The 26,151-nt window shown below is 43.9% G+C and overlaps 1 protein-coding gene across 9 annotated transcripts in view; it reads left to right on the forward strand.

The window, feature by feature from the left end:
* The window catches only part of PPFIBP1 (PPFIA binding protein 1), a 736,231-nt gene extending 721,751 nt beyond the window's left edge, over positions 1-14,480 (forward strand). For 6 of the 9 annotated variants that reach the window (XM_069228637.1, XM_069228632.1, XM_069228635.1 and 3 more), the window contains 2 exons: positions 1,388-1,453; positions 10,311-14,480. In XM_069228637.1, the coding sequence (XP_069084738.1) occupies positions 1,388-1,453; positions 10,311-10,397 (153 nt within the window). In that variant the 3' untranslated portion in view covers positions 10,398-14,480. Of the gene's footprint in view, positions 1-1,368; positions 1,454-10,310 lie in introns of all 9 variants that reach the window. The other 3 variants (XM_069228640.1, XM_069228639.1, XM_069228638.1) reach the window with 2 other exon arrangements.
* Positions 14,481-26,151: the final 11,671 nt, after the last annotated feature.

A 26,151-nucleotide genomic window follows, 5' to 3' on the forward strand; every position in this document is an offset into this window, starting at 1 on the left:
TGTTACAAAAGGATTTCGCAATGCTGCACGGTTCTTCTTAATCACTGAAGTTTTATCTTTCCTTGTTATGTGAGTGTTCCTGTTATTTCATTCATGAGGATCTTCTTGATTGCCTTGTTTTTTTAATTTGCTATGAATTAATGTATTTTTAAAAACTATACCAAAAGTAGTTAGAGGCGAATAAATACATTTAGTGGCAAACTCCATCTTCATATTTGCATTGATCCTGACGTTTAAGTAAAGCATTAGGAGCAGTGCATAACTAGCAGAAAGGTGAGCAGAATTTCATTTGAGAAATCATCAGGTCTTGTGCAACTCATCACCATTACTAGTGCAGCAATGCTACATTGCCACTGCTTTGATTCTGAAAGAGTGAGTTAATAATTGGTTGATACAGATGGCCTAACTGCATGTATGAAATCCTCATGTATAGTTGATGGTGCTGATTGCAATCCCCTTGCTGCTTCATTAAGGTCGTCAATATCGTAGTAATGGCACACATGCACCAAATATTAATTTTCCATTGCTAGCGCCCTTTCTGCCATATTCTCTACAGTCCTTTGCTTACTTGCAGATATTTCCCATACCCATTGAAACCCGAATCAGATTGTATTGTTGCTTCTTGTGCTTGCTTATTTTATTGGAAAGGTCCCTCTTGGCCGCCTGTTGCCCCAAAACAACGTTCATCTTTAAAAAGAGTAAGTTTGTGGTAACGGGTGGCTCTGTCTTCTACTCAACATGCATGATTCTGTTTCCTTACCATTTACAGACCTGGAGGTTGCAGTTCGGTGTTACTGATATTGGCAAAAGCTTTCTCCAACCTTTCTGCTCTTGTTTGACATTGCTTTCACTGTACTAGAGTCATACTGTGCCTTGGACTGTTTAAGTGGGCGAATTTTATTTCTTAAAAGCAAAAAGAGTTTCTGTTCGTTAGTCTATCCTCTATATTGCTAAAAGCTTGGATGTTTAGTAGAAGGTTTAAGAATAGCACTATCTTGCTTCAAAGCTGGTGATGATTGGTTTTGCAATCAAATGTGCCCTGTTCTTCGTAACTAATGGAAGTCTAAAGAAGCATTGCAGACTTCAGCTTCTTTCACACCTCTACAATCTTTCCCAGAAACTATGTGGGACAAAATGTGTTCTGTAACTAAGTGGTTTAATGTCTGGAGGATGATGTGCAACTGAAGAAGTCCATATGCAAACAGGTAATATGTGGTAGGGAGGGAGATGTACAACTCAATGTATTTACAGAATATGTTCAGTATTATTCTTATGAAAATATTGTTAGTTGTTAGCTTTAATTCTGTGTGGCAACAATTTTAGAAGTTCTCTTGCCAATTAGTAATTTTAGTTTAACACAATTGAAAGGTGTCTTTGTATATTTCAGATGGAAGACTCAGAAGGCACAGTAAGGCAAATTGGAGCGTTTTCTGAAGGCATCAACAATTTGACAGTATGTCATAAAAAGCTCCTAAATTATTAGGAATATATATACGATTGTTAAATACTCATATCTATAAACACTCAACCCCCTTTATTTCACACCCATGCAAGCTGTTCTACATCCTTAAACAACCCTGACTCGCATCACCATACATCCTTACCCACTGCTCTGATGTTACTTGAATTTGCAGACAAAGGTAATTAGGAAATATTTTTCCTACCAGGTCTTCTCTAGTATCACACCTTTAATTGCTTTGTCTCTGGAAGCCCCATATTTCCTTAGAGCATCTTTCCAACCTTCCCTGAAGAATTGGGCTCGTCCACTGCTCCACAGACCAGTCCTGCGCCATTTGGAGCTATCTACCATTCATATTGCCACATCCACACCACTCTGTCAAATCATTAGTTTACTACTTCATTCAGCTGCTTCCTGCCTGCATTCACATTCCTGTATCAAATCTGCAGTACTTATCCCATGTTTATTCTTTTAGTATATTCTTTAAGTTTGCAGCAAGCACAAGCCTAATCTATAGGGGTTATAAGAAGCCGTACAGTAAATAAACTAATAAAATTAAAACGCAAATTTCATCTCTTTACATGAAAACGTTTCAAACAAAGCTTCACTTGTTTCTCCAGCATAATCACCATTGCCTGTGAGAGCACCCTCTCCTCTGCCCTTTTCAGTTTCTGCTGCAGCCCTTGTCAGTGCTGACCATGACATTCTGCTTTTAACCCTGAACACTCTATACTCAAGAGAGTGCTGTCCTGGCGCACCTCCTTCCTACTGCGGTACTCAGTATACTACAATCCTGTCAGTTCTACATCATCAGACTTCCCCGTTAGCATCCACCTAGACGTTGTTGGATTTCTTATTTTGCAACTATGCACCGCTTTTGTAGGCACAATCTTTTTTTTTTGGTCTCGGCTTTGGCAGCCAGCTGTCAAACATACTTATCTATTGCTTACAATATCACCCGCCCCTTTCAACCATTGACAAAGCCTCCAGCTGGTCAAAAAAGCCAATAAGAGCTTGGCTCAGCCCTGAGGTGTCTTCCTCTTTCATCTCATGCTATTGGCTGTTAGTGTGTATCTGTCTGATAGAAACTTCTATCCTCAGATTCCTTACCTTAGAATATTACCCATGCGTCTGACTGGATGTGGAAAATCTTGAGCAGAACCACTGCACTCCGGTAACTTGCAGATTTGCTCCGCATTGGCAGCGGCCATGATGTGTGCAATACCTAAATGGACGCCATCCCAGTGCGCTGACATCAGTTCTTCTATTTACACACCATCAACACAGATCCGGAAGACCTACCGCAGTTATTTTTTTTGCTACTTTTTTTTTAATGTATTTATTTGTTTATTTACTGACAAACCTTTTTCGAGGTTTACCTCCAAGTGTGCTCTAGGGATGTTCTTTAAACACCTCTGGGTTTTAAACTCTGTTGAGCCTGTGAGAGGCAGATGTCTGAGATAGAGATGCCCCCCCAACCCAGTTTGCTTGTGGTGTGTGCAGCCGGGCCACGACTTCAAGGCCTGCCAAGACTGCAGTGCGAAGAACCCCAAGGCAGTCTGGGAGCATGCCTTGAAGCTCCTGGTTGCTCGGCATCTGAAAACTCTGCGCTGCTCTAGGTTCCGATCTTGTGTGGAAGCTCCCCAGCTCACTTCCATCAGTCGTTGCCGATGTCTAAATCTTTATTGGGTAATTCTCACAAGAAGAAGTCCAGGCACCGTTCCCACAGTTCTCCCTCGGAATCGGAATCTGCTCTGTGCCTCTCTGAATTTCCTGGTGCTGGAGCCAACCTGCCCAACTGAAGGACTTTTATGAGGCTGTGCACCTTATATTTGAGTGAGCTGACCCCTTGGATTGCCTTTGGGCCCCACAGGTTCAGAAGATGACCCAGCTGGATTTCTGCTAGCAGGTTCACCCTTGGCGCCAGTTGGGCCCTTTAGATCTGTTCCTGGATTTGGATTGGCTCTGGTCGCAAATCCCTGTCCTTCACCAGAGTCCGTTCCAGTGGCCTGTTCCCCATCATCATTCCAGACTCTTAATACTGAGCCGGACCAGCATTGTCTGACGTAGACTCCGGTGCTGACAGGACCAAGACCTTCCAGGTCAGAGATAATGACTCTCTTTTATTGACAGGCCTTTTGTAGAATACGATTAGGGCAGATCTGGAAATCCCGACAATTTTCTTGACCACCTACCCGCACATTCCTTTGAGGTGCTCTTGATAGAAGATAACTGTTGTAAGGAACTGACTAATGCCAGTGGTCTGGACGCCTCACCAGTCAATGGCGTGGTCTCGCCTTCTAGTGTGGTGCGGAGAGCAGCTGAGGTCCTGGACTTTAAACTGCCCCTGGTGGCAGTCAAGGGTAACGTCTGGACAGACCTGCACCCAGTTAGTCCCCACGGAACCTCTTCTCCCTTATTATGAAGCCCTCACTTATGTCTTTTTTGGGGCCTGGACGAAGCCCTGCAAAGGTGCACCTATGCAGAAGATAATAGTCCACCGCCCTCCTCCTTCTAGGGATTGAGTATTCCTCACCCAGCACCCACCCTGGAGAGCCTGGTTGTCTAGGCCTCCATATCCAAAGTTAACCCTGGTGTGTTCCTTACCACACCACCAGGTAGGAAATCCGAGCCTGGACACCTTTGACAAGAGGATGTTCTCTTCCAACAACCTTGCACTGCAGTCAGTGAACACTATGGGGGTTATTCTAACTTTGGAGGAGGTGTTAATCCATCCCAAAAGTGACGGATTTACCACCAGCCGTATTACAAGTCCATTATATCCTATGGAACTCGTAATACGGCTGGTGGTATATCCCTCACTTTACCGTCACCTTTGGGACGGATTAACACTCCTCCAAAGTTAGAATAACCCCCTATGTGTTTTGGGCCGTTATTCCTATACCGTTTGGGACTCTGTTGCAGAAGTCCTGCCTATGGTCTCGGAAAAGGCCTGAGGGTTGCAGCGAAGTTCACAATATGCCGCTGACTGGACACCACAGACTCACAGTGGAGCATTTGTGTAATCTTTGGCATGCCTGGCTGAGGTCAGCTGGCTTCTCAAGGGATGTCCAGTCTTCCCTTATGGACATGCCCTGCGATGGCACTCGCTGGTTTGGCAACAAGGCAGATTCATCACTTGAGCACTTTAAGGACAGTAGGGCCACAACACAGTCATTGAAATTCTCCATGCCCCATGCCAGCCCCATTCTACCCTAAGCCCCTTCTGTAGCTATGGTTGGGACTACAAGCTATGTCTTTTTCTACCCTGCCACGACAGCCAACAGGCTCTCCAGTCCTTTTGTGGTCGCAGACACTGCCCCCACAGCCAGAGATTTGCCCAGTCTGCCAACACCTCTGGCAGCCGCAACCTCCAAAACCCTTTAATATGCCCTCACAACATCATGGGCAGCCAGTCGGCAACAGATCAAGCACAATTTCTTCTGATGGCAGTCCATCACTTCGGACAAATGGGTGCTCCAAATTGCTTAGCGTTCTTCTATTCACAAAACTACCCGTGCCACCATCCTCAGATCAGCTGACAGAGGAGCAACTCTTCCTGTTGCATCAGTAGGTGCATGCTCTTTTGGCCAAATAAACCATCAAGAGGGTGTCCACATCAGAAGTAGGTTGCGGTTGCTATTCCCGCTAATGTCTGGTGCCAGAGAAGGTTAGAGGACTCCATCCTGTACTAGACTAGGAACTACTTCCTGAAGAAGCAAAAAGTCAGTATGCTCATGTCTCACATCCTGTCTGCCTTGGACCCAGGAGACTGGACAGTAATGTTTGACTTGCAGTACACATGTTCATATATACCCGCCTTGCCGGCTCACAGACATTACCTACGGTTCACAGTAGGCCATGAGCACTTTACATTTGTTGTACCTCCCCTTTGGCCTCAGTAGTGCCCCTTTGGTGTTCACTAAGGTGATGGAAGTGGTTGCAGCCCATCTGAGGAGGTCTATGGTTCCAGCATTCCCCCTACCTTGACGAATGGCTGTTGAAGGCGAGCTCACCCTAGACGGTCATCACCCACCTCAAGATTACGGCAGACCTGTGTTCACTGTGGTTCTCTATCAACATGCCAGAGTTGCACCTGACTACCTCTCAGGCACTCCCTTTCGCCAGAGCCATTCTCAACACAGTGCAGTAACACACTAATCCTCTGCATCTGCAAATCCAGAATATTCATGCTTTGATACCGATGTTTCAGTCTCTATTCTGGATTTCAGTGCGACTGACTCTGAGGCTGCTCGGTCTTCTGGCCTCCTGCATCCTACTGATACAACATGCCCATTGGTATATGGGGGTTCAGCAGTGGGACCTGAAGTGCCAGTGGACACTAACAAATTAAATGGTTCTGTAGGACTTTTTCCTTATATAGCCAATATAAAACTCTCTCAACTTTATAACCAGTCTACTGTATTTATTCTCCAAACAGATATAAATTGTGATATACAAATACAGTTGTGCAGATGGCACAGTACACGTACGTGCAATGGTGTGCAACATTAACAATGATACATATATACAGTCTGGATGCTGCAAGTTCCATGTAAATAAACAGTTAATATATATTCTGATTAATATCTTCAAATAATTGAATATCAGACAATCTCTATTAACAATGTTGACGTTTAGACCCTACGCACAATTTACACCGGTCAATTCAGGACATGAGAGCCTTCTGGCACAACACCCCCAAGCAATGTACATCATTTAGATGCTAGAATGGTCTCTGTTAGTTGATTTCCCCACTTATCTATGGAACAAGAGTATTATTGGATCTAAGTTCCATGTAGGAGTCCCACAGCAGCGATGTGCACTAGTGTGTCCAGGACAAAAGTCAGTGGCACAACACAAGGGAATCTCTCCAACCTGGTACAGACAGGTCCAGTCCAACCGACTGTGGTGAGTCAGGAACCGAGAATTGGGTTAGTGCAGACCCCTCTCCCTTTCCCACCCAAATATCACACGGTGACAGATACGTCACTTATGGGTTGGGTGGCCATTTGGGAGGGGTAGAGATCAGAGAAGTATTGTCTCCGGGAAGTCTCAGCACCACTTCAACCTGTCGGAGTTGAGAGCAATTCATTTGGCATTAAAGGCCTTATTCACTTCCAACAAGAGAAGGCTAGTTCAGGTGTTCACGGACAACACCACTGCCATGCAACAACCAGGGTGGGATGGGGGTCCTTGATGCTGTGTCAGGAGGCTCTGTGCCTCTGGACATAGCTGGAACGTCCAGTTGTTTTCCTGGTCGTGCAACACCAGATGTGATCTTTAAATGCCAGGGCAGATGAACTCTGCTGTTGCTGCCTCACGAATCATGAATGGCATCTACATCCAGATGTGGTGCAAGGTCTCTTACGTGACTGGGAAGAACCTCAATTAGATCACCGCGGAGAACGTGCAATGTCTGATTTTCTGGGTGTTGGAGTTTTCCAGGTGGCTCTCTGAGACACATTTAGTCATAAGTGGGACTCAGGACTCCTGTACGCATTCCACCCGATACCATATCTGCCCAACGTTCTGAAGATCAGGACCGACCCTGCCCAAGTCCTCCTTGGGGCTCCAGATTGGGCACAGAGGGTATGGTATCCCAAAATTCTCAGCATGTGCATCGGTCCTTCAATCAGGATGCTCCTTTGGGAAGATGTCCTGTTGCAGCAACAGGGCAGGGTTCTGCACCGAACCTGCACACGCTCTTCATGTATGGAGATTGAGTGGTAACCATTGAGTTTTCGATCTCCCTCCTGTAGTCTGAGAGTTCATCTTCACAGCCAAGTGTCCTTCCACAAAGACTATACATACTGTTGTTTGGAAAAAGTGTATGGCTTTGTGCACGGACAAACATGTCGGCCCTCTGTCTACACCCTTGTGTGGAGTGATGCTGTTTGTTTTGTCTTTAGCCAGGCAAGGCCTTTCTCTGGGCACAGTTAAAAAATATCTTTCAGCCATCTCTGCTTTTTTTTTTTTTATTTGCAGTTGCCAGATCAACCTCCTATTCAAGTCAGCTGTTGTGACTGAAGGGCCTCCAACATATGTTTACACCAACGCATTTTGCTGTTCCCTAATGGATCCTTAATTTGTTTTTAACTTTCTTAATGTGTTCACCCTTTACACCTATGGGTAGTTGCCCTCTCAGACTTTTCACAATCAAGACAGTCTTCTTGGTGCCTATCACATCAGCCAAGAGAGTCCGCGAGCTGCAGGCATTTACTGTTAACCCTCTGTGCACTAACTTCTTTCCAGGCAAACTGGTTCTCTGCACCCATGCCTCCTTTTGGTGGAAGGTGGTGACACCTTCCCATGTCTGTCAAAGCATCATGCTGCCTACCTTATTTGCTCTGTCTCACCCCTCCAGGGAGTAGGACAGACTCCACTGCTTGGACCTGAAATTAGCTTTGCCATTCTACATCAATCACACCAAAAGAAATGGGTGGACGGTCAGCTTTTGTTGGGTTCACTGGAAGGAAAAGGGAACAGCTGTGCAGAAATGGACCATCTCCAGATGGATTGTACTCTTGAGTTAAGATCTGTTTTGCATTGGCCAAAAACCAACCCCCTAAGGGCTTTCCGGCTCTTGATCAGAATGTCCTGGGTATCTGTCATGCTGCTACATGAGCTTCTCTGCATACATTCACTAAACACTACTGCCTTTACAGGCAGGTCTGTTGTGATGGGCCCTTTGCCCATCCGGTCCTGATCTGAACCAGTTCACATTCCCACTTCCGTAGAAGTGTTGCTTTGGCATCTATCCTAATGTAAGGAATCTGCAGATAGAAGTATCGATCAGATGAACAGCTTACTTTCCGTAATGCCTTATCTGGTAAAGATTGCCTAGCCACAGATTCCTTACCAACTCTCCCAGCCTCCCTGCTTCTGTGAACCTGTCTTTCTACCTAATAGTCCCCTGAAGGCCTTTAGTTTCTCTAGTAAATCTGCTTTCTTACATGGATCTGTAGTTCTGGCGCAGAAAGAGTCACATAAAGAAACTGATGTCAGCGTGCTAGGGTTGTGCCAATATAGGCATCATGCACATCACATCCGGTACAGACGGTGCCTATGATGCCAAAGCATATCCAGTCGGCTCCATATACCAGCATGCAGAGATACTGCTCATGATTCTCCGGATCCAGTCTGATGATAAGGAGCATTCTAAGGTAAGGAATCTGCGGTTAGACAGTCATTACCAGATAAGGTGTTACCTAAGGTAAATAACTTGTTCCTCTACCTCTAATGCAGTGCTTGTTTTGAACCGCCTGAGGGAATCCTTTACCATAATGGGTCCCCTGGAGCTGACTCCCACCTGTATTCCTGCCATTGCTCCTTATCATGTTCCACATTACTTTTTCTCCTTTGTGCTCCTCATTGTCCCCATCCCTCACTCCTTCCCCTTTGTGGCCCTTGTTACCCCCGTGACTACCTCCCGTCCTACCTTCCTTTAGCCCCTCCCTCATTCTCCTATAGGCTCATTGTTATCCTTGCCCATTCATCCTAACTATTTTGCCACCCGCCAGCTTCTTAGAACTACCGCCAGAACTGATATTTTTTCTTTGTTTTATAGAAACTAAATATGTGCTGTAGGGAAGACTGTCTTGCCTTCAATTCTGTTTTCTTTTTGTTTATATGTTAGGAAACAGTGAGGTGGCAAAGAAGCCTTCATTATAGTCCATTTCCTTCTATGAAGCAAACAGTTAAATGAGAATTATAAGAAAGGCCCCCTTGCCATCCTTCTTTAATTTGAAACTAAAACAAAATCAGGGTTATATTTTAGGCAAAGAAGCCTTCAGTGCTGCTATTCTTTTCTTCTTTCGTGTAGCTTTTAATGTGCTTATTCTACATGTGTAAGCACATTAAACCTAGATATATTGACTTTACCAGTGCTTGTTGAACAAATATTCCCTCTTTAGGGTTGGTGCAGAATCTTTCCTTTCCCTTCCCAAGCCCCCTATATCTACGCTTGAATCAATGACTGTCTTCATGCTGTAAGACATAAATTGGCTCTAGAATTCTTGATCTTCATTGTAGACTAAATGCAGTCATCAATATCCCTGCTTCCGCTAGCCAGAATCCTCCCCGTCTCAAATAATCCTCCAGCCAAATGTATCTGATCAGATTGATTCTCAGATAAAATGTAATTCTCATTACACCCAGCGTACCACTTCAAAATCTACAAGATGTTCATGATCTTACATACCAATTGGCTGATTCTCTAATACCAATACAGGATGTCAAAAAGCCCTCCAAACTGTCCACAAATTTTCTTTGGAGTCGCTAGAAAAAGTGCTCCGCTCCACGTGCCACACCTTTTAGAATGTTTCTCCACCCATCACTTGTACTGCTCTCAACATTGTTTGATGGCTCATAAGGCACAAAGCAGCTCCCTTCAAAATGTTATCCTCGATACAGATTGCCTTACAGACTTGGATCCCACATTGCTGTCGTGCCGTCTAAATCTCTAACTGTGCCTTCTATCTCAAGCCCTCCTTTGCTTTACCACCCCGAATGGGTTCGTCCCAGCACGATCACACCTCTTGATCACAATGCCGAAATGGAACCTCTGCTTCTTCATCAGCACTAAATAAACAACCTCTTTTAAATTACTTTTCATTTTGTCACCCGTTTCCAAATTCCACTTCTCCCCCACACTCACCAGAGCAACTCTATATAAAACTGCATGGTCTCATATGTCCTGTTCCCAACTCTGAACCCAAACCCACTGATTTCCGTAACTACCTTTCTCCTCCAACATTCTGCAGTATTGTATACGTGTGCTGCTTCATATACTTAAATAAACATACTAGTAATCTACTTTCTAAAGTGCTGTTTTCTTTTTGTTTACTAGCACATGTTGAAAGAGGATGAAATGTTCAAAGATCTTTCTGCCCGTTCTCCCAGCGCCAGTATTACAGATGATGACTCCAACGTGTGACGGCGGAAAAGGAGTGCGGTCCACTATGATCGCCAGAGTGTTGGTGTTCGTGTGAATGATGGGACACCCCGTCGACGGCTCATGCTTCTGTTTGTTAGAAGTGCCATTGAAAGTGCCTATTTTAAAGTTGTCACTAAGCACACTGGTGAAAGCCAGTGTAAACCATACCGTATTTATTGTGAAAAATGACACTTCAGAGTCGTGCATTTGAATTATTTTATTAATCTAATGCTCATGTACTCGAGAGTGAATATGCATTTTAAATAGTGTTCCAAAGTGCAGCAATGCCAAGTACATTTATTCAATTGTGTAAGCCTTTTTAAGTCAAATGTTTTATGGCTGCCACTTCTAATAGTGTTAGTTAACAGTCAAGAAAGGTTTGTGCCTTTTCGAAAAGGCAGGATTACAAGTGGATCTGCACTGTGTATGGCTTCAAAAAGAGACTCTTGACTGTTGCTTTGTTTTTATACATTTATTTTCTTAAAATTATTAATGTTAATCGCATATAAAACGTAAGTCTATTTTATGACATAGGATGTTAAAGCTTTGCTTTTATAGATTGCTTGGTTTGTAGACCAGCTGGTTACTGGAGACTTTTGACTGTTTTTTTCATCATTTTACTTGCCATTTTCTACACATCGTATAAATACTATCTTTAATTTCCATTGTGAATTGAAGCCATAACGAGAAAAAGGAAAAGCTTGTGTCTAAAAGGCAGCAATTCCTTGAGGGACTATTTAATATTGTGATGAACTTAAATAGGTTCATAGTTCGCATCAACCAAGGAAAGGAAGTGATCACCCTGGTGAATCCCTTTACGGCAAAATTCTGACAAATGAGTCATTACACTGAGCTGTTGGAGGTCTGATGGGGAACACATCTAACGTAGCTGAACTTGAGGGCGATAGAGAGCTGTTAGCTTATAATAAGGGCCAGTGCTTGTTGAACGAGAGGAACACAGAATGAAGGAGATAGGAAGTAGTTGATTAACAAAATCAGTATTGCATGAGTCCTTTAAGCGAAAGTGCCACATGGGTGTCCTTGGGTGCAGAGTCAGACTACTAGCTTGGTTTACAACTCCTTAGAACCTAAGACCTAAAATTATTTTCAGTGTGTAGAGATGCTGAGCGCCACAAACATTGTGCAGTTAATAACCAAAGAATTGGACAATTCTGCCAAACGCCTAAAAAAATGGGTAGAGAAACTTCTGTAAGTGCTCAGTGGGCTCACCCTCATGGCTGCAGTAATGATTGTGCAGTACGGCAAACAGCTCTGAGTCGCATTAGACAACTAAGCAATCCATTCTTTTTCTGTTTTCACACAAATGCAATAAGTTATTTGAAGAATTATCAGGTCTATTGATTGTCAGTAGTTTCCTTCCTCATTTGAACATAATGAGGTTCCATACAACATGAGCGGAGAGACTCCGAGTAGGCCCTGGTGTCATTGTATCATTCACCTTTAATAGACTGTGTTCGAGGCTTGAAGGTGTTGGGTACCTCGTTTGAAAATATTGTCCACAGCTTGGAAACAATCTGAACCGAATTATATCAGTTGCAACCAGACAAGAAAGTGCCATTTCTGATCTAAGTTTCCATCTCCATCAAAGGTTTAAGTATTTGTTATACCTGTACCTGGAAGCGCAATGCCTTTCTGCAAGATGAGCTAAATGAGTTCTGTAAGCTGAAGGACTGTGTTTTTTAATCTCATTTGTCTTTTGGGCATGATTCAGTCCAGTAGAGTTGTCATTCGGATTGCTGTACGCAGATATTGTTTTTGGGGTTTTTTCGGAGATGGCACACTTGTCACTGGTGTTTTAATGTACTGGTTCACTGAGTTGAGCCCTTACTTCAGGCCCTGTACTAAGAACCTGAAAAAGGTTCAAGTCCATACTGAAACATTTCATTTGCCTAAGACAGACTGACCGTTTGCTGTAAACCTAGGCCTCTGAGGAGCAAGTCTCAAACAACCCACCTGGAAAGTGATGTCAAGGTGTGAGATGCATAGTGTATGTAGCATGTATTGTGATTTTTGCATGTTAATGACTTTCACTTTTTACATTTTTGGAAACTGCTTCAGAACCACACTATATTGTTTCATGTTTACTATTAAAAAAGTGAATATACTTTACTTGCTTCGGCATTCTTAGAAAATGGTGTGCATCAGAGGAATTTGCCAACTTTTATTTCTAATTATACATTCAGTGATTTTCGTAGCTTACACCTTTGCTCTGAATGTTGAAAATGTTCTACTGTGTAGCAACACTTGCATTGTTATTTCAAGCAGGACCTCAACTTCTAGCTGGTCTGTATTGTTTAAAATGGTGCAGGCACCTTGTCATGCACAGAAGCGAGGCTAGGCAGAGGGCTGAATTGGGACACCATTGTAGTTGGCTTGGTTGACATTAGTGATGCGCAGAGCATTACATTCTCCAGTTGCTCCCTATTTGTAACACTACATTTTGAATCGTCTTCCAGTGGTGCCCATTAACACTCAAATGTATATTTATAAAAACACAGATATTTTACTTAGTATATATTTCTAATAAAAAGTGGAGCTAGTTACATTACATTGCTTATTGGCAGTGGCAAATGAGTCACTTTTAACTTTTTATAAATGAATAAGAGTTGCTTCTTACTGTCTACATTACGTGTGGCCAGTGGAGAATATTGGTCATGAGGACTTGTGACAGCCATATTGTTCCTCCAGGTTATTGGGTTGCAATCCTGTGCTCAATGTGAACTAGGATGCTAGTCATAATTATCCTTCTAATTTGGAACACACTATTTAGATTGTTCTTGAATACTTGCAGAGTAATATATTGAATCAACACTTTATATACCAGGGATGTGATTTTCAGACCTTTGAACCAAGTATTCCTTTGTTCATCGATTAAGTCCGCTTTCTTTTTCAAATTCTGTTGGTCCGTTAAGGTTTTTTATGTGCTGTTTTTCAATGGAGGCCAGGTCTTTGTAGCAAGGAATCACCTACCCCTTGAGTGATCTTTTTGAATTTGAACTTTAATGGCTAAGGTTACTGCCATTGTCTAAGTGGAATTTTTGTAGGCCCACGCAGGACGACTGTATTTTATTTAGGACCAGTCTTGGATACATTGATTCACAATGTCTAAGCATCGGTGAGGTGCTGCATTACACTTACTTGCTTCAATCAGTCTTCTTATTTGTTGCGCAAGATTAACATCTAAGTCCATCCCATTTTTCTTTTTTTTTATATATCAGCAGTATTTACCTTTTCAACCTCCTCCAGGTTAAGAATACGTTTTAAAGTCCTCTGGTCATTAATTTTAAGGTTTCAGGGCTGGCTTATGTTTTTTAAACTGAAGCCGGATTTGTATTATACCAGAATTACTGGTTTAAAAGAAGTGATTCGACGTATGGGTAAAGAAATAGATTTTAAAGAAAAATATTGGGGCCAAATGAAGAAAGCACTGCAACTGTCTGAAAGGTTCATGAGTTCAAACCTGGGTAGGTGATCCTTTGCAAAACGTTACGTTGTTGGGAGGCCTGAATGTTCTCCTGGGCCTATGATAAATTATATTTCAAAACTGAAACAAATCGATGGACATTGCTTTACATCCTCACTTGTAATACCGCTCATGCTTATATTTAGTATTTACTAGTAAATTTGAAAACTGATATCACTCAAAGGACTGGCTTTAATATTTAATAAATGTAGCATATGGTAGTCCTGTTCTAACACTAAATGATAGTCTATGCAACATATGTAATACTGTTTGGAATTTGTGGTACTTGAGGAAAATGCCATCATATTAAGATGTAGCACAGTTTTGGCTATTTTTCTTCTTCAAACTTAGCATAAATCGCAGGTTAAATCATGAAAGTATTCACTACTAAAATTGAACATCTGTGATCACCGTTGTACTTCAGAGACCTTTTACTTCATGAAGACTTTACTAGGTATGATTGCTCAGTATGTAACTGTAAACATTTCATATTGAACAGCATTTAACTAACATCATGTGCATGGTATTTAATTTTATTTGTACAGGGCAAGAAGCTAAGAAATATTGTCATTTAATAAAAAATACAATATGTTTGAAAATGCAGAGTTTGGCTACTTTTTATGCTGTTTATTCTGGCTATTAACTTGGTTATCACTGCTTGTTTTTTTGCTTGATTTAAGGGCATCCTACAAGAAATATATGTAGCATTTTTTCTATTGTCATATTTCTTACCCCCTCCTACTTTCCACATTTTTAGTGTGGGCCATGTTTAATTTTACAAAACCTTTGTGTCATTTTTCTTTTCTTTTTTTTGTCATAGAGCTATTTCCGAGCACTTTATCGAATTTATGATGGTGTTTGATATTATTGATTATGGGTGGAAAATATATGAAGACAGAGGCATGATCTTTGTGAACTGTTAGTGGGCCTCCAAACCCCAGCCCGTTAGTGGTCGGGAACACAGTTACATCTGTGTAATTGAAAACAGTATAGTTTACCATATCATACCCATTCTCTGCTTTAAGCACATGGTGGACAGATGTAAAGTCCACTAGTCCTTTAGTTTTTAGCCAGTAAAATGTAGTTCCTACTTAAGATTGAACCAGCTGAATCTCTAAATACCACCAATAATGCTGGGTACATGGTTTATTCTCTCCATACTGTATTCGAGTACTTATGGTTTTCCCCATTGACTATAATGTGATAGCCTGGGGAGAATGCATATAACCATAGCATGAACTAGTGCAATCCGCTGGGGCAGGAGCAGCATGGGTAAAACACATTACAGCATACGCAGATTGTAGAATTTATTATTTGTTGCATTGTATGACTTGAGGGTTGGAAAGATGAAGAGATGCTGAGTAGTATACTCTGGGTTGCAGACATTCTGCTTGGGTGAAAAAATGATGAACAGCGAGACAAACATTGAAGGATTTCCTAGATAGATGCTGGCCTAGTTTGGAAACCTACAACGCTCATCTTGTTGGGTAATCTGGGATTAGCTGGTAATCTTCATTCCTCTTTTTTCGTTTGAGATTGTTGTAGATACTGTCTACATTCATTGTCCCTTTCTTAGACCCACGCAAACAGTGGCAGTTAGTTACAGAAAATTCCCAACACAAATCGTGTTTGTGTTCGTAAATTCAAATGAGAAAGGGAGTGGAAGAGAGGCAAGAAGTGAAGTGGGGGAGAAAGATGAAGAGAAACCTACCAGAGAAAACGTAAACCTCTGTGGCACAGTCTGCCGTCCTGTTCTGAGGTGCAAGTATTAGGGAGGGATGGAGAAACCCACGATAAAAGAAAGCCTTAAACCACTGTCATACATTGACTCCAACTTCCATCTCTGTCTTCTGAAAGTCCATCGCCAACCAGAGAAGACAGATTTACACTACTGTAGCACAGTGCCTCCTCTTCCATCTCTGTCTCCAGACAATTTATAAGAAGATTGTGATCTGTAGCATCCTAGAGATGATAATGCATCTTTATTCATATTGTCTCATTGTGGTATATGTGCTATAAGTAGTGAACTTGAAGGACTCAGCCGGAATTAAGGAAAGGCCAGGCCACAACAAAACCTACAACTTGACCCACTGTGGTAGACCAGAGGAATTCATGCCGGGCAAGGGGAGCAGGAAGGTTTCCAACAAGGGAGACTCCAATGCAATCCTTAGCAGAAGTCTAGCTCAGTTTAAGACAGAATGCCACTGACCTACATCCCATTCAAAGTCCCAGATGACCTGGAAGCCTAGTTGTGGCCTATTGTTGGTAGTAGAGTAACAAAAGATTGAGGATGCTAGACTGGAGGTGGAGATTAAGGAGCTGAAGAAGATAATCAATGCATTCACACGTCCCAGAGAAGGTAATATCGAATTCCAGACCAGCTAAAGTTAATCCAAAACAAAACTCTTTCCCTTCCAACCACCTCCATAGTGCTGGAAGAACACAAAGCTCACTGAAGTAGACCTCCACCCCTTTCCCTTTTGGTCAAATCCATGCAGCAAAGCCAAAAGGTGGAACTGTCAGAGAGAGGGTGAATAGGGAATTGTTAGACTGGAGTGCTGCCTGCATTGTAAACAGGCATGCACCACTGTCCTTAATGAACCATCTGCATGTGAAACTGGTATCCTTTTTTTTTTTTTTTTTCTTTGGTAAGGTATGGATGGTTGGAAGGCTCCATGCTATAGTGAGTCTGATTGTTGGGACCTGCAGGTTCCATTTGGATAGACTCTGGTTGATAGCCCTTGATTTCAGCTGGCCACGGTGGAGGATGTATACATACAAAATTGGTCAAAAGGCTGGGATAGATTACTCAATTTTCTACCAAGAGAAGTGACAAATCCTCTCTTGGGTAAATTATTTCTTTGTCATAAATGATTTGTATATGTTCACATAGGACGAAGGGAATCATCAACGAGACGAACTGTCCCAATTAAACCGGAAAATAACACCAGGAATAACATTTACACAACAATACCAATTATACAGCATGTAAGAGAATATAAACAAATCATGAAAAAAAATGACAAAAATTTAACAAACTGAAACATCTGCAAATTGTCCCAACTAAATCTCCTCCTTTGGAGGTGGTGGTACGAGAAATGCTTAAAGACGTAATCCACTCGAGCGGTGGTTATGGAACACAAATTTCCCAGACAATGTTAGTGTACTTTAAAAAATATATATTTGTTTAGCAAACTTGCAAAGGTATAACAAAAATAAACATGTGACTGTCTCCGGGTACATAGCATAATCGCATATACATTTGGGGGACCATACAGCTCTGTAAATTAGGGGTAACCATGTTCGCCGGCCAGCAGTGTTCATGCCGGAATTACAGGTGTTGAGGATTGTCAGTATCCTACTACAGTCTTAGCTACCGGTTACCATGACTATTGTAGGGTCAGACAATGTCTTTCAGCTCACTCCATTGTCCTTATATTTTCAAGACTTTTGGGGGCAATCCCGGGATCAATAGATGGACACCTCCACCTGCATCCACCAATCCATGTTCGGGACCCATCAATTCACCCCTGGGATCGTCCCACCACCCCACAATTGGGCACTGCCCCTATTGTCCACTGTCACCAAAACTTTGCAGAAGGACAAAGCATATTTAAGACTGTTTGAGCGCGCCAGATGCCAAGGAGCACTAGCTGTCAGGTGAGTTTCACCTTATCTCCGGAGATGTTGGACAGTATATGTCCTATCTTGGATCAGAATGCTTGTATCTTGCAACAATCCCAGAGAGTGTGGGTTAGGGACTAGGCCAATGACCGCCTCAAAAGCATTTATCATTGTCCACCCTTCCAATTCGAAACAGATGTGTTCTTTTAAAATATGCCATGTGGAGGATCTTAAATTGTATAAGTAGAGTGTCTAGTCTTATCACAGCTTCTTTTATATATTTACAGGCTTCCTCCCAATCTCCATCATTGAGCACCCCCAGATCCACCTCCCATTTAGGCTTGAGTGTCTTAATAATGTTAGCATATTGTCTGCATTTGTTTACCTGAAGGGAGGAGCCTAAACACTGAAATGTGGAATGATGGTTACAGGTCTTCCCTTAGAAATTTTATGAGTATCTGTTAGCTGAGGATTGCTGATTAGTCTTTACTGAGAATGACTGAGAGGTTGGGGGCCATGATGGAGAGTCATCAGAATCTATTGTTAAGAATTAATAATAGCCTAGGCATGGCCTGCCATTTTGTCTCCCTGATTGCATGAAGGCTGATGACAGAGGTGCAGTCTTCACCCTTCGTTGTGTCATCTATGTTTTGTAGACTTGAAGCCAGCTTCATCACTATCTGTTATGACAGCCATCTTCTTGCACAAAGGCTGTGTCAGCCAAAAGGAACCACCTCAAACTGATTCTTGGACTTAAGAGTGAATCAGCAGCCTCATTTTGGAAAATAAGTATAAAGGTGGGGGTTCCAAACCATCCCACGTTGTTCCACTTGCAATTTCTTTTTGATGAGGAATAGAGAGTGCACTGCAGAGTACTTAAAACACTATGGTGATTCAAGACTGGTGTCTGTATGATAGCCAGTCTCACAGAGGTGATGGGACATCACCTGCAACTTGCTGGAGAAGCTGTGTGGCTTCCTGGTTCCTGGAAGCCTGTCTGCTTGCTCAGAGATGGAAGTAGTGCCTGGCCTTACAGAAGGAGGCAATGGCTAGGAGAAGCCCAATTTTTTTCTCCAGAGTTTCTGTACCCAGAAAAGCCAACTTGTGCCGGGTGTCGGCTACAGCTCTGTCAGGGTCACATGCCTTCCCTGTGTGGATCATGTGGCAACCTATTTGACGCATTGATGAACTCTGAATGATAGTGTGCTGTCTGGCATCATCAAAGCACCCTGAGCGATCTGTTCATGAAGCTGCCTGACGTGCCATCCGACTTAAAAAGCCAACGTCACCACTGTAGTGGGAAGAACTCTCATAGGCCAGAGGCTGCAAATGCTGAATGTGTTCACCTGCCAACTACTGCTGTAAAGGTCTGATGTGCTGATTCAGCTGCAAGTTCCAAGCAGTGGTGGAGCCAACGTGACCCTGCGCCTACTGACAAGTGAAGCTTTGGACCACAAATGTCAAAACAAAACAACTTCCTCGACAAGATGTGTGACATAAACAGGTAACACTAGCTCTTGTTGAAAGAATAATAGATCATGTCTTCCATTAAAAGGATAGGCCTGTTTGTTGAAAGACTAATAGATAATGTCTTCCATTAAAAAGATAGGCCTATTTGCAACGATTGCCCGTGTGAGTGCTTTTGAAAGATACAAACTGAATTTTACCTATTAATTGCCAATCTTATTAGCTGCTTGCGTAAGCCAAATAGTGGATTTCTACTTGTGCGGATTCTCACCCCTTAGCTTTCCTTTACTACTAGAAAATTGTAGTGTTTTGGACGGTGTTAAAACTGTCTAGACCTGCAACAACTGTAGCAACCGTACGGGAATGCTGTAGTGATGCTTAAATTACCAATTGTACCAGAGCACTGTGGTTGGTGGGGGAATTGTAGAAATTGGCTGATGCCCTGTAGTGTTGAGTAGAACCCTGTAGCTGAACCCCCATCACAGTGTGTGTAGTATTAGTAGTGTACTAAGACAAGCACCGAGCTAAAAAAAGTGCATTGTTGTGACTGTTTCTTTAGTGTTAGTGTTGAGTCTCTACGCCACACACAAACTCCTTAAGAAGCCTTTGAAGGTTGTCTCTCGTGACCCTGAGATCAAGAGCGGAAAGGGTGTACTTGGCCCAGTTGCAAAGCTAAAATGGGACGGGCTGCCCTAGCCACCAAGATTGTTGCCCATTAGTCCCAGTCTGCCCTTTGTGTCTTCTCAGGTAGCAATCAAGAAATGCTCCATGTAGTGCCCCTTTTGCCATGGAGACCCCCCCCACTTTTTGCTTGATATTGATGCTGACTTGACAGAGTATGCTGGGGTCCTGCTAACCAGGCCTCAGCACCAGTGTTCTTTCCCAAAACCGCATCATTGTTTCTACAATTGGCACACCCCTGGTTCACTGTTAAGTCCCTTGTAAAAGATACCAGTGGTACCACAGGCTCTGCGACCAGGGAAGGTCCCTAAGGGCTGCAGCGTGTATTGTGCCACCCTAAGGTACCCCTCACCAAACACATGCGCACTGCCATTGCAGCATTTGTGTGTTGGTGAGGAGAAAAAGGTAAAGTCGACATGGTATCCCTCTCAGGGTGCAGTCCCCACAGACCACTTCCTGTGGCATAGGTAAGTCACCCCTCTAGCAGGCCTTACAAGCTTTAAGGCATGGTGCACTATACCACAGGTGAGGGCATAGCTGCATGAGCAATATGCCCTTATAGTGTCTAAGTCCATTCTTAAACATTGTAAATGCAGTGTAGCCATATTGAGTACATGTGCTGGGAGTTTGTAATTAGGAGCTCCACAGCTCCATGATGGCTTCACTGAAGACTGGGAAGTTTGGTATCAAACTTCTCAGCACAATAAACTCACACTCATACTAGTGTTGTACTTACTGTAAAATGCACACAGAGGGCATCTTAGAGGTGCCCCCTATATTCTAACCAACCCTTTAGTGGAGGGCTGACCAGTCAATGCCAGCCTGCCAGTAAAAAACATGTTTCTAACCTCATGGAGTGAGAGCCTTTGTGCTCTCTGGGGTCGGAAACAAATCCTGCTTTGGGTGGAGGTGCCCCCCCCACCCCCCAAGCCCCCACCTCCTCCCCTCCTGCAGGAACTATAACACTTATTGGTGAGCCTCAAAGGCTCAGGATTCCTGTTACAGTGCCTTAGGGCACTCCAGCTAGTGGAGGTGCCCACCTCCCCTGGACCAAGTCCCACTTTTGGTGGCAGGTCCGGTGGAAACATTAGGTAAAACAGGTACTGACTGCTGCAGCTAGGACCACGCCTAAAGTGTCTACAGCTGAAGTGACTCCCTCCTTGCAGAATCTTCCATCTTGTTTTGGAGGGTAGGGTTAGGACTGAGCTCCCCTCCCCAAAGGGAGTGGGCACCAGAAGGATGTAGTCACCCTCAGGAACAGTAGCCATTGGCTACTAGCCCTTGTAACGCCCCTAAATCTAGTATTTAGTAGCTCCCCTGAACTTCACTCACCAGATTCCTGACCACCTCAAGAAGAAGAAGAAAGAACGACAGCTAAGCCGACCCCAGCAATGAAGACTCCAGACACCAACTGACTTGGCCCCAGCCCTATCGGCCTGTCTGCAGCTTCAAAGACCCCTGCTGCAAGAAGGTGATACATCTGCAGGACCAGTGACCTCTACTAACACTCTGAGGACTGCCTACCCAGTAGAGGACCAGTAACTCCTGAGGACTGCCTTAGATCCACAAGTCCTGTCCACTCTGTACCCGAACCCCAGGGCCCGAGTCCAGGTGGCCACCTTTCCTGAGAAGGTCCCCAGGCGATTCAGACCTTGAGTCCATCCTGGGTTGACCCCTCCTGGCCACCACCACAATGCCTGCAGCCTGAACCCGGAGGCTGCCCCTGACTGTGACCGAATCCGATGCATATTCCAGACGCCTAAAGGTACCCCTACATCGGCAGCCCCCTGGCCTTGGGGAAGCCAACTGATGATCCAGCAACATCCAGCTGGTGCCCCTCCTTCCTGTTCAGCCTTTGGTTTTTCGACACCCTGGACCCAGCCTGCAGCATCTTTGTGGCCTCTGGGGTTCGCTCATTGAAAAGCATTGGGTGCTGGACGCTGTGTTTGCTCTCTGCACCCAGCTGCCCCTGTGCCGCTGAGGGTGTGGGTTTGGTACTGACTCTTGGAACCCACCCCTCCACTCCACCCCTACCCTATCCCTGGTGCGGACCTAAACCCCCCAGGCCTGTGTCCTGAAAGGTAGTTACCTGCAAGCTCTTTTTACCTTGGTTCCTCTCCACCCCCAGTCCTCATAGGATTCCATTGCAAACCCGATGCCAACTTTGACCTCTGCACCAGGCCGCCCTCGTGATTGGCAGGGTGCTTTTGAGGTCAACTTAAACTTTGACCTGTGGACATCCTAACACCCGAAGACTGGAATAGAAAGTCGTGTACTTACCTCTTTTCTATATTGACATTCCCCTCCCTTTTACCTGCAAAATCCAAACAAAGTACATTTGATACATATGCTTGATATATACTTACAACTATACTTACCTGCAACTAAGATCCTTTGATTCTAGTAATAAAGTAACAATATATACTTTTGCTGTATAGAAACAATGGTCCTGGAGTTAGTCATTGAGCGTATGCCTCATTTATTGACTGTGTGTACAACAAATGCTTTGCACTACCCTTTAATAAGCCTAACTTCTCCACCACACTACACAAAAGAGAGCATTAGTATTATCTACGTTAGCCTCTGTTAAGCCTCTGGGGAGCCCCTGGACTCTGTACACACCATACCTCATTTTGGTATAGTATGTACAGACAGCTTCCTACAATCCAGTCAGTGAATAATGCCAAATGCAGCACACAGTCAACCATTCCGCGGCTAGAGTGAGCTAGAAAAGATGCCCAGTGCCCAAGTCCAATATACTATAGTAAATGATTCAGATACCCTACTAATAACCAGTGTACCTAGAATGACAATAAGTAACTCTGAAGGCTCTTTGTAACAACACCTTGTTTTTGCAAAACTACACGTATGCCTGGCACAGGACTAACAGTATGAAAGTGATGTAGAGGAAGAACAATGTGATCAGCCCTCTGAATGCCTAGTAGGGTGCGGGAACAATAAACTACTAGACTTATTCATAAGTAGTCCATGATCTGTACCTGTTACTCCAAATATGAAATCGTTGCTATGATGCTTCTACAAAAAAAGAATCTGCGATAATGAAATAGCCATCTTCTATATACTCTAGCTACTCTTGAAGCCCACAAACCTACCTCAGGACTATTTCCCATCATGCCTACCCTCTTAATAGACAATCTATTGCTGTTATCTCACTTCTCCTTTACCCAAAGCCCAGGCTACCTTCGAGCATGTAGACTCTAAAATGACTAGCCTTGTTCACTCTAACCTTAATGGGCTACGACCATTAACCAAAGTATTCACTTCACTGGTGCAGCGTAGAACATACCTTCCTGTTTCTCTGTTAAGAGTAGTAGAATAATGCCCGTTTTGCCACACAAGTTTTTTTTGTCATCCATTTTTGCATACAAAGGCCAATTGACTGCATGCTAAGTGAATCTGAACTGCGGGATTTGTTGCTCTATTTGCTAGGTGTGTTAAAAAGTGAGTCTATATCAGATCCAGCATTGAACAGAAGTTACATTCCTGTAAAGCTTGTTCTCTGGCATTGGTATATTTAATAGCGATCATCCCGGCGAGATGTCTCTGTGAGTTTATTACTGGTACCGCATTGGGTTGGTTGTTGGTAGCACATGTTTATTTAGGATGTGTTCAGAAGCTTAACAGTGTGGAGCCACTGGGAGGGCTCACTGCTGGTCTGTAAGGCATGGGTGGAAATTAGCACATCTGACTAAAGAAGGCAACACCTTAGTCTTAAAGGAATAGAATTATTTTAATGGCTCATTCCAAGCTTGATAAGGGAGAATACTTCAACAGTATGTACATATATAAAAACTCAAGTAGTAAAGTACTGAATTTAAATTTAAGTAACTTATTATTTTGAAGCACAATAAGAAAGACGAATTGGATTCACTCATTTTACCTGCTAACCCGAGTTCTTATAAACACAGAAAAGAATATAGAAATATGGCCTTTGGGTCAACCCCTCTGTTAATGGTCCTCTTTAACACATCTCAGTATCTGATTGGCCTGTGGTTGTTAGTACATTTGAGTGCTTCCTTTGCAGTGCAGGGATGGTGCAGCGTTTTTTCATGCAGTTGAAGTGTTTTGTTCTTATGTAAGTTTTTCTTAACGGCAGAGGAAATAACACCCCTGCTGTAGCCAATTTGCCCTCAACACTCAGGTGTGTAGCGCCACAACAAGAACAATAGGGTGTTGTGTAGTGTGTGCCAGCAACAGGAGGTCCGGAGCTTTGACAATGCTGCAGGCAGAAAATTGTGATTAGGGCCAAGAGGCAGTCTAGGGGAAATTGAGAAGGAGGGTGACGGTCCAGAGAAGGAGGTCCTAGGAATCTCTTGGGAACCCAGACAAGAACCTTTTGATGGTATGTTGTAGGAGGCTGGTTCTATACAAGATGTACACCTGTAGGTGAGACACCTTGTACTGGGTCCGGGCAACCCTTAGTGATAGCGTAGGTGGTTGTTGATAACCAGAGTTCTCTAAACATAGCTGTGGGGAGCAGCTAAGACTTATCCAGGAGGGTGTAAAGCAGTTTCAAATACCACACAGGTCAGTCATTGATGTACACACAGGAAATAACCACACCAGTATGAGAATAAGTTATATTTATTGTAACACACACTCTAGAAGTAACCTTGATATGTCTCCTAAACTGAGATAGGAAAATATAAAAACGTACTTAGTAACAGATAAGTAAAGGCATCAAATAACACGGTCTCCTATGGGGAGGACAAACCATATACTAAAAAAAATTAATGTGAAAATCACTCCCAACTAACACTACCACCCAAGGATCCTTAGGACTGGGGAAGGACTAAAACCCCAAAGGTAAGTGGGTGGGATTCCCCAGGCATCCGTGTGCAGAGTAGTTATCTCTGGATAGTGTCCATAGGATAACATGGGGATGTCCTAGTTGGAGTTTTCCCAATTTAGGACCCTCCCCAGAGGACCCTGAGGAAACCCATTGGGACAAGAGAGATTGGATAGTGTCCCCACCCGTGGATACCCAGAACAGTGGAGTATCTACACCAGGGAGCCTAGGAGCAAAGGGGTGAACTTGTCAGAGCCTCTCATTGAATTCAATGGGGACCTCAGTTGTCCAACTGCTGTTGTGACCTGTCGACCAGGTTGGTGGAACCCAGGCATGGATTCCTGAAGAAGAGAACCTACGGAAAGAAGGGACAGAGTCTAGACCATCCGGAGGTGTCCAGGCGGTGCAGGAGGGCAATGCACACCCTTCTAGGAGATGCTTTCCTTCTTGGACGAAGACGTGCAGCTGTGGGGTCCAGGCGATGCAGGAAGATACCAGGAGTCGTTCATGAGCTGTCCCATGCCGGTCGTCAAATTGTAGAGGAGTCAGTGGTCAGCAGTACCAACAACAAACGTTGGCAAATGCAGGGAAGAGTTGCAAGGAGCTTTCAGGATTTGTGGGGACCAGAAAGGTCCATGTGACCCAACCTTGGCAGGTGCATAAGGGCCAGCCCTCAGCACGCAGGAGAGCCAGCAGCATTTGATGGGCCTACCAGCAGGACTTTCTAGCAACAGGCACAGGGAGTCACAGGAAGGCCTCAACAGCACAGCGAAGAGGGATGCCCATGTCACAGGAGTTGCACAGATGTTGTTTTTGGAGCTGAAGAGTGCTGGAGTCCAGGGCTTCTTGGAGCTAGGAGGTCTCTGGACTGGGGGCCCACAAGCTTTGGCAACAGCAAGCAGATGAGGTGGACAGGGGTTCCAGCCATGCAGCTCCAGCAAGGGACCACAGAGTTCCCAGGGTCAGACCTCTGGAGAGTCACAGAAACACCACCTGTATTGTAGAGCCTCGAAGAGTCAGTGGCACTTAGATGCACCTATGTTTAAAGAAGAGATGATCACTCTTCTATTTTACTGGAGATCCTTTGTTCTGCCTCCCCTGTCTCAATTAGGTTCAGCAGAAGGAAGGCAGAACAATATCTGGGATCGGCAGCTGCATGGGCTGGCATGCAGACCCTGCAGTGCCGTACAGGCAGACTTTGCGGGAACCCCAGAGTACATGGTATTATGCAACCAGCACTGGAATCGGTGTAGTTGCATGATTCCAACAAGTTTGATACCAAATATGCCTATGTTCGGTGAAGCCATTATGTAGTTGGACAACTCATGTTGACCAGTGTCCACTACATACCTTAACATGGCTTCCCCGCACTTACAAAGCCCAGGAAATTTAGTCTGGGGTTTGTAGGGGCACCTCTCTTCAGGGGTGCCCTCACACTTAGAGCCATGCATCCTGCCCTGGGGCTGAAGGGCTTACCTTAGGTGTGACTTATAGGGTCATAGTGCAGTGATCATGATATAAGGTAAACCTTGCATGTGGAGTGACAGGTGCATGCACCATTTCACACATACTGCCATGGCAAGCCTGTAGTCACAGTTTGCATGGCCCCCCATGGGTGGCATATTATATGCTGCAGCCCATTGGAGACCCCTGGTGTACCACTTCCATTGGTACCATGTACTAGGGAC

This window comes from Pleurodeles waltl, chromosome 4_1 (assembly GCF_031143425.1).
Source record: "Pleurodeles waltl isolate 20211129_DDA chromosome 4_1, aPleWal1.hap1.20221129, whole genome shotgun sequence".
Lineage (NCBI taxonomy): Eukaryota > Metazoa > Chordata > Amphibia > Caudata > Salamandridae > Pleurodeles > Pleurodeles waltl.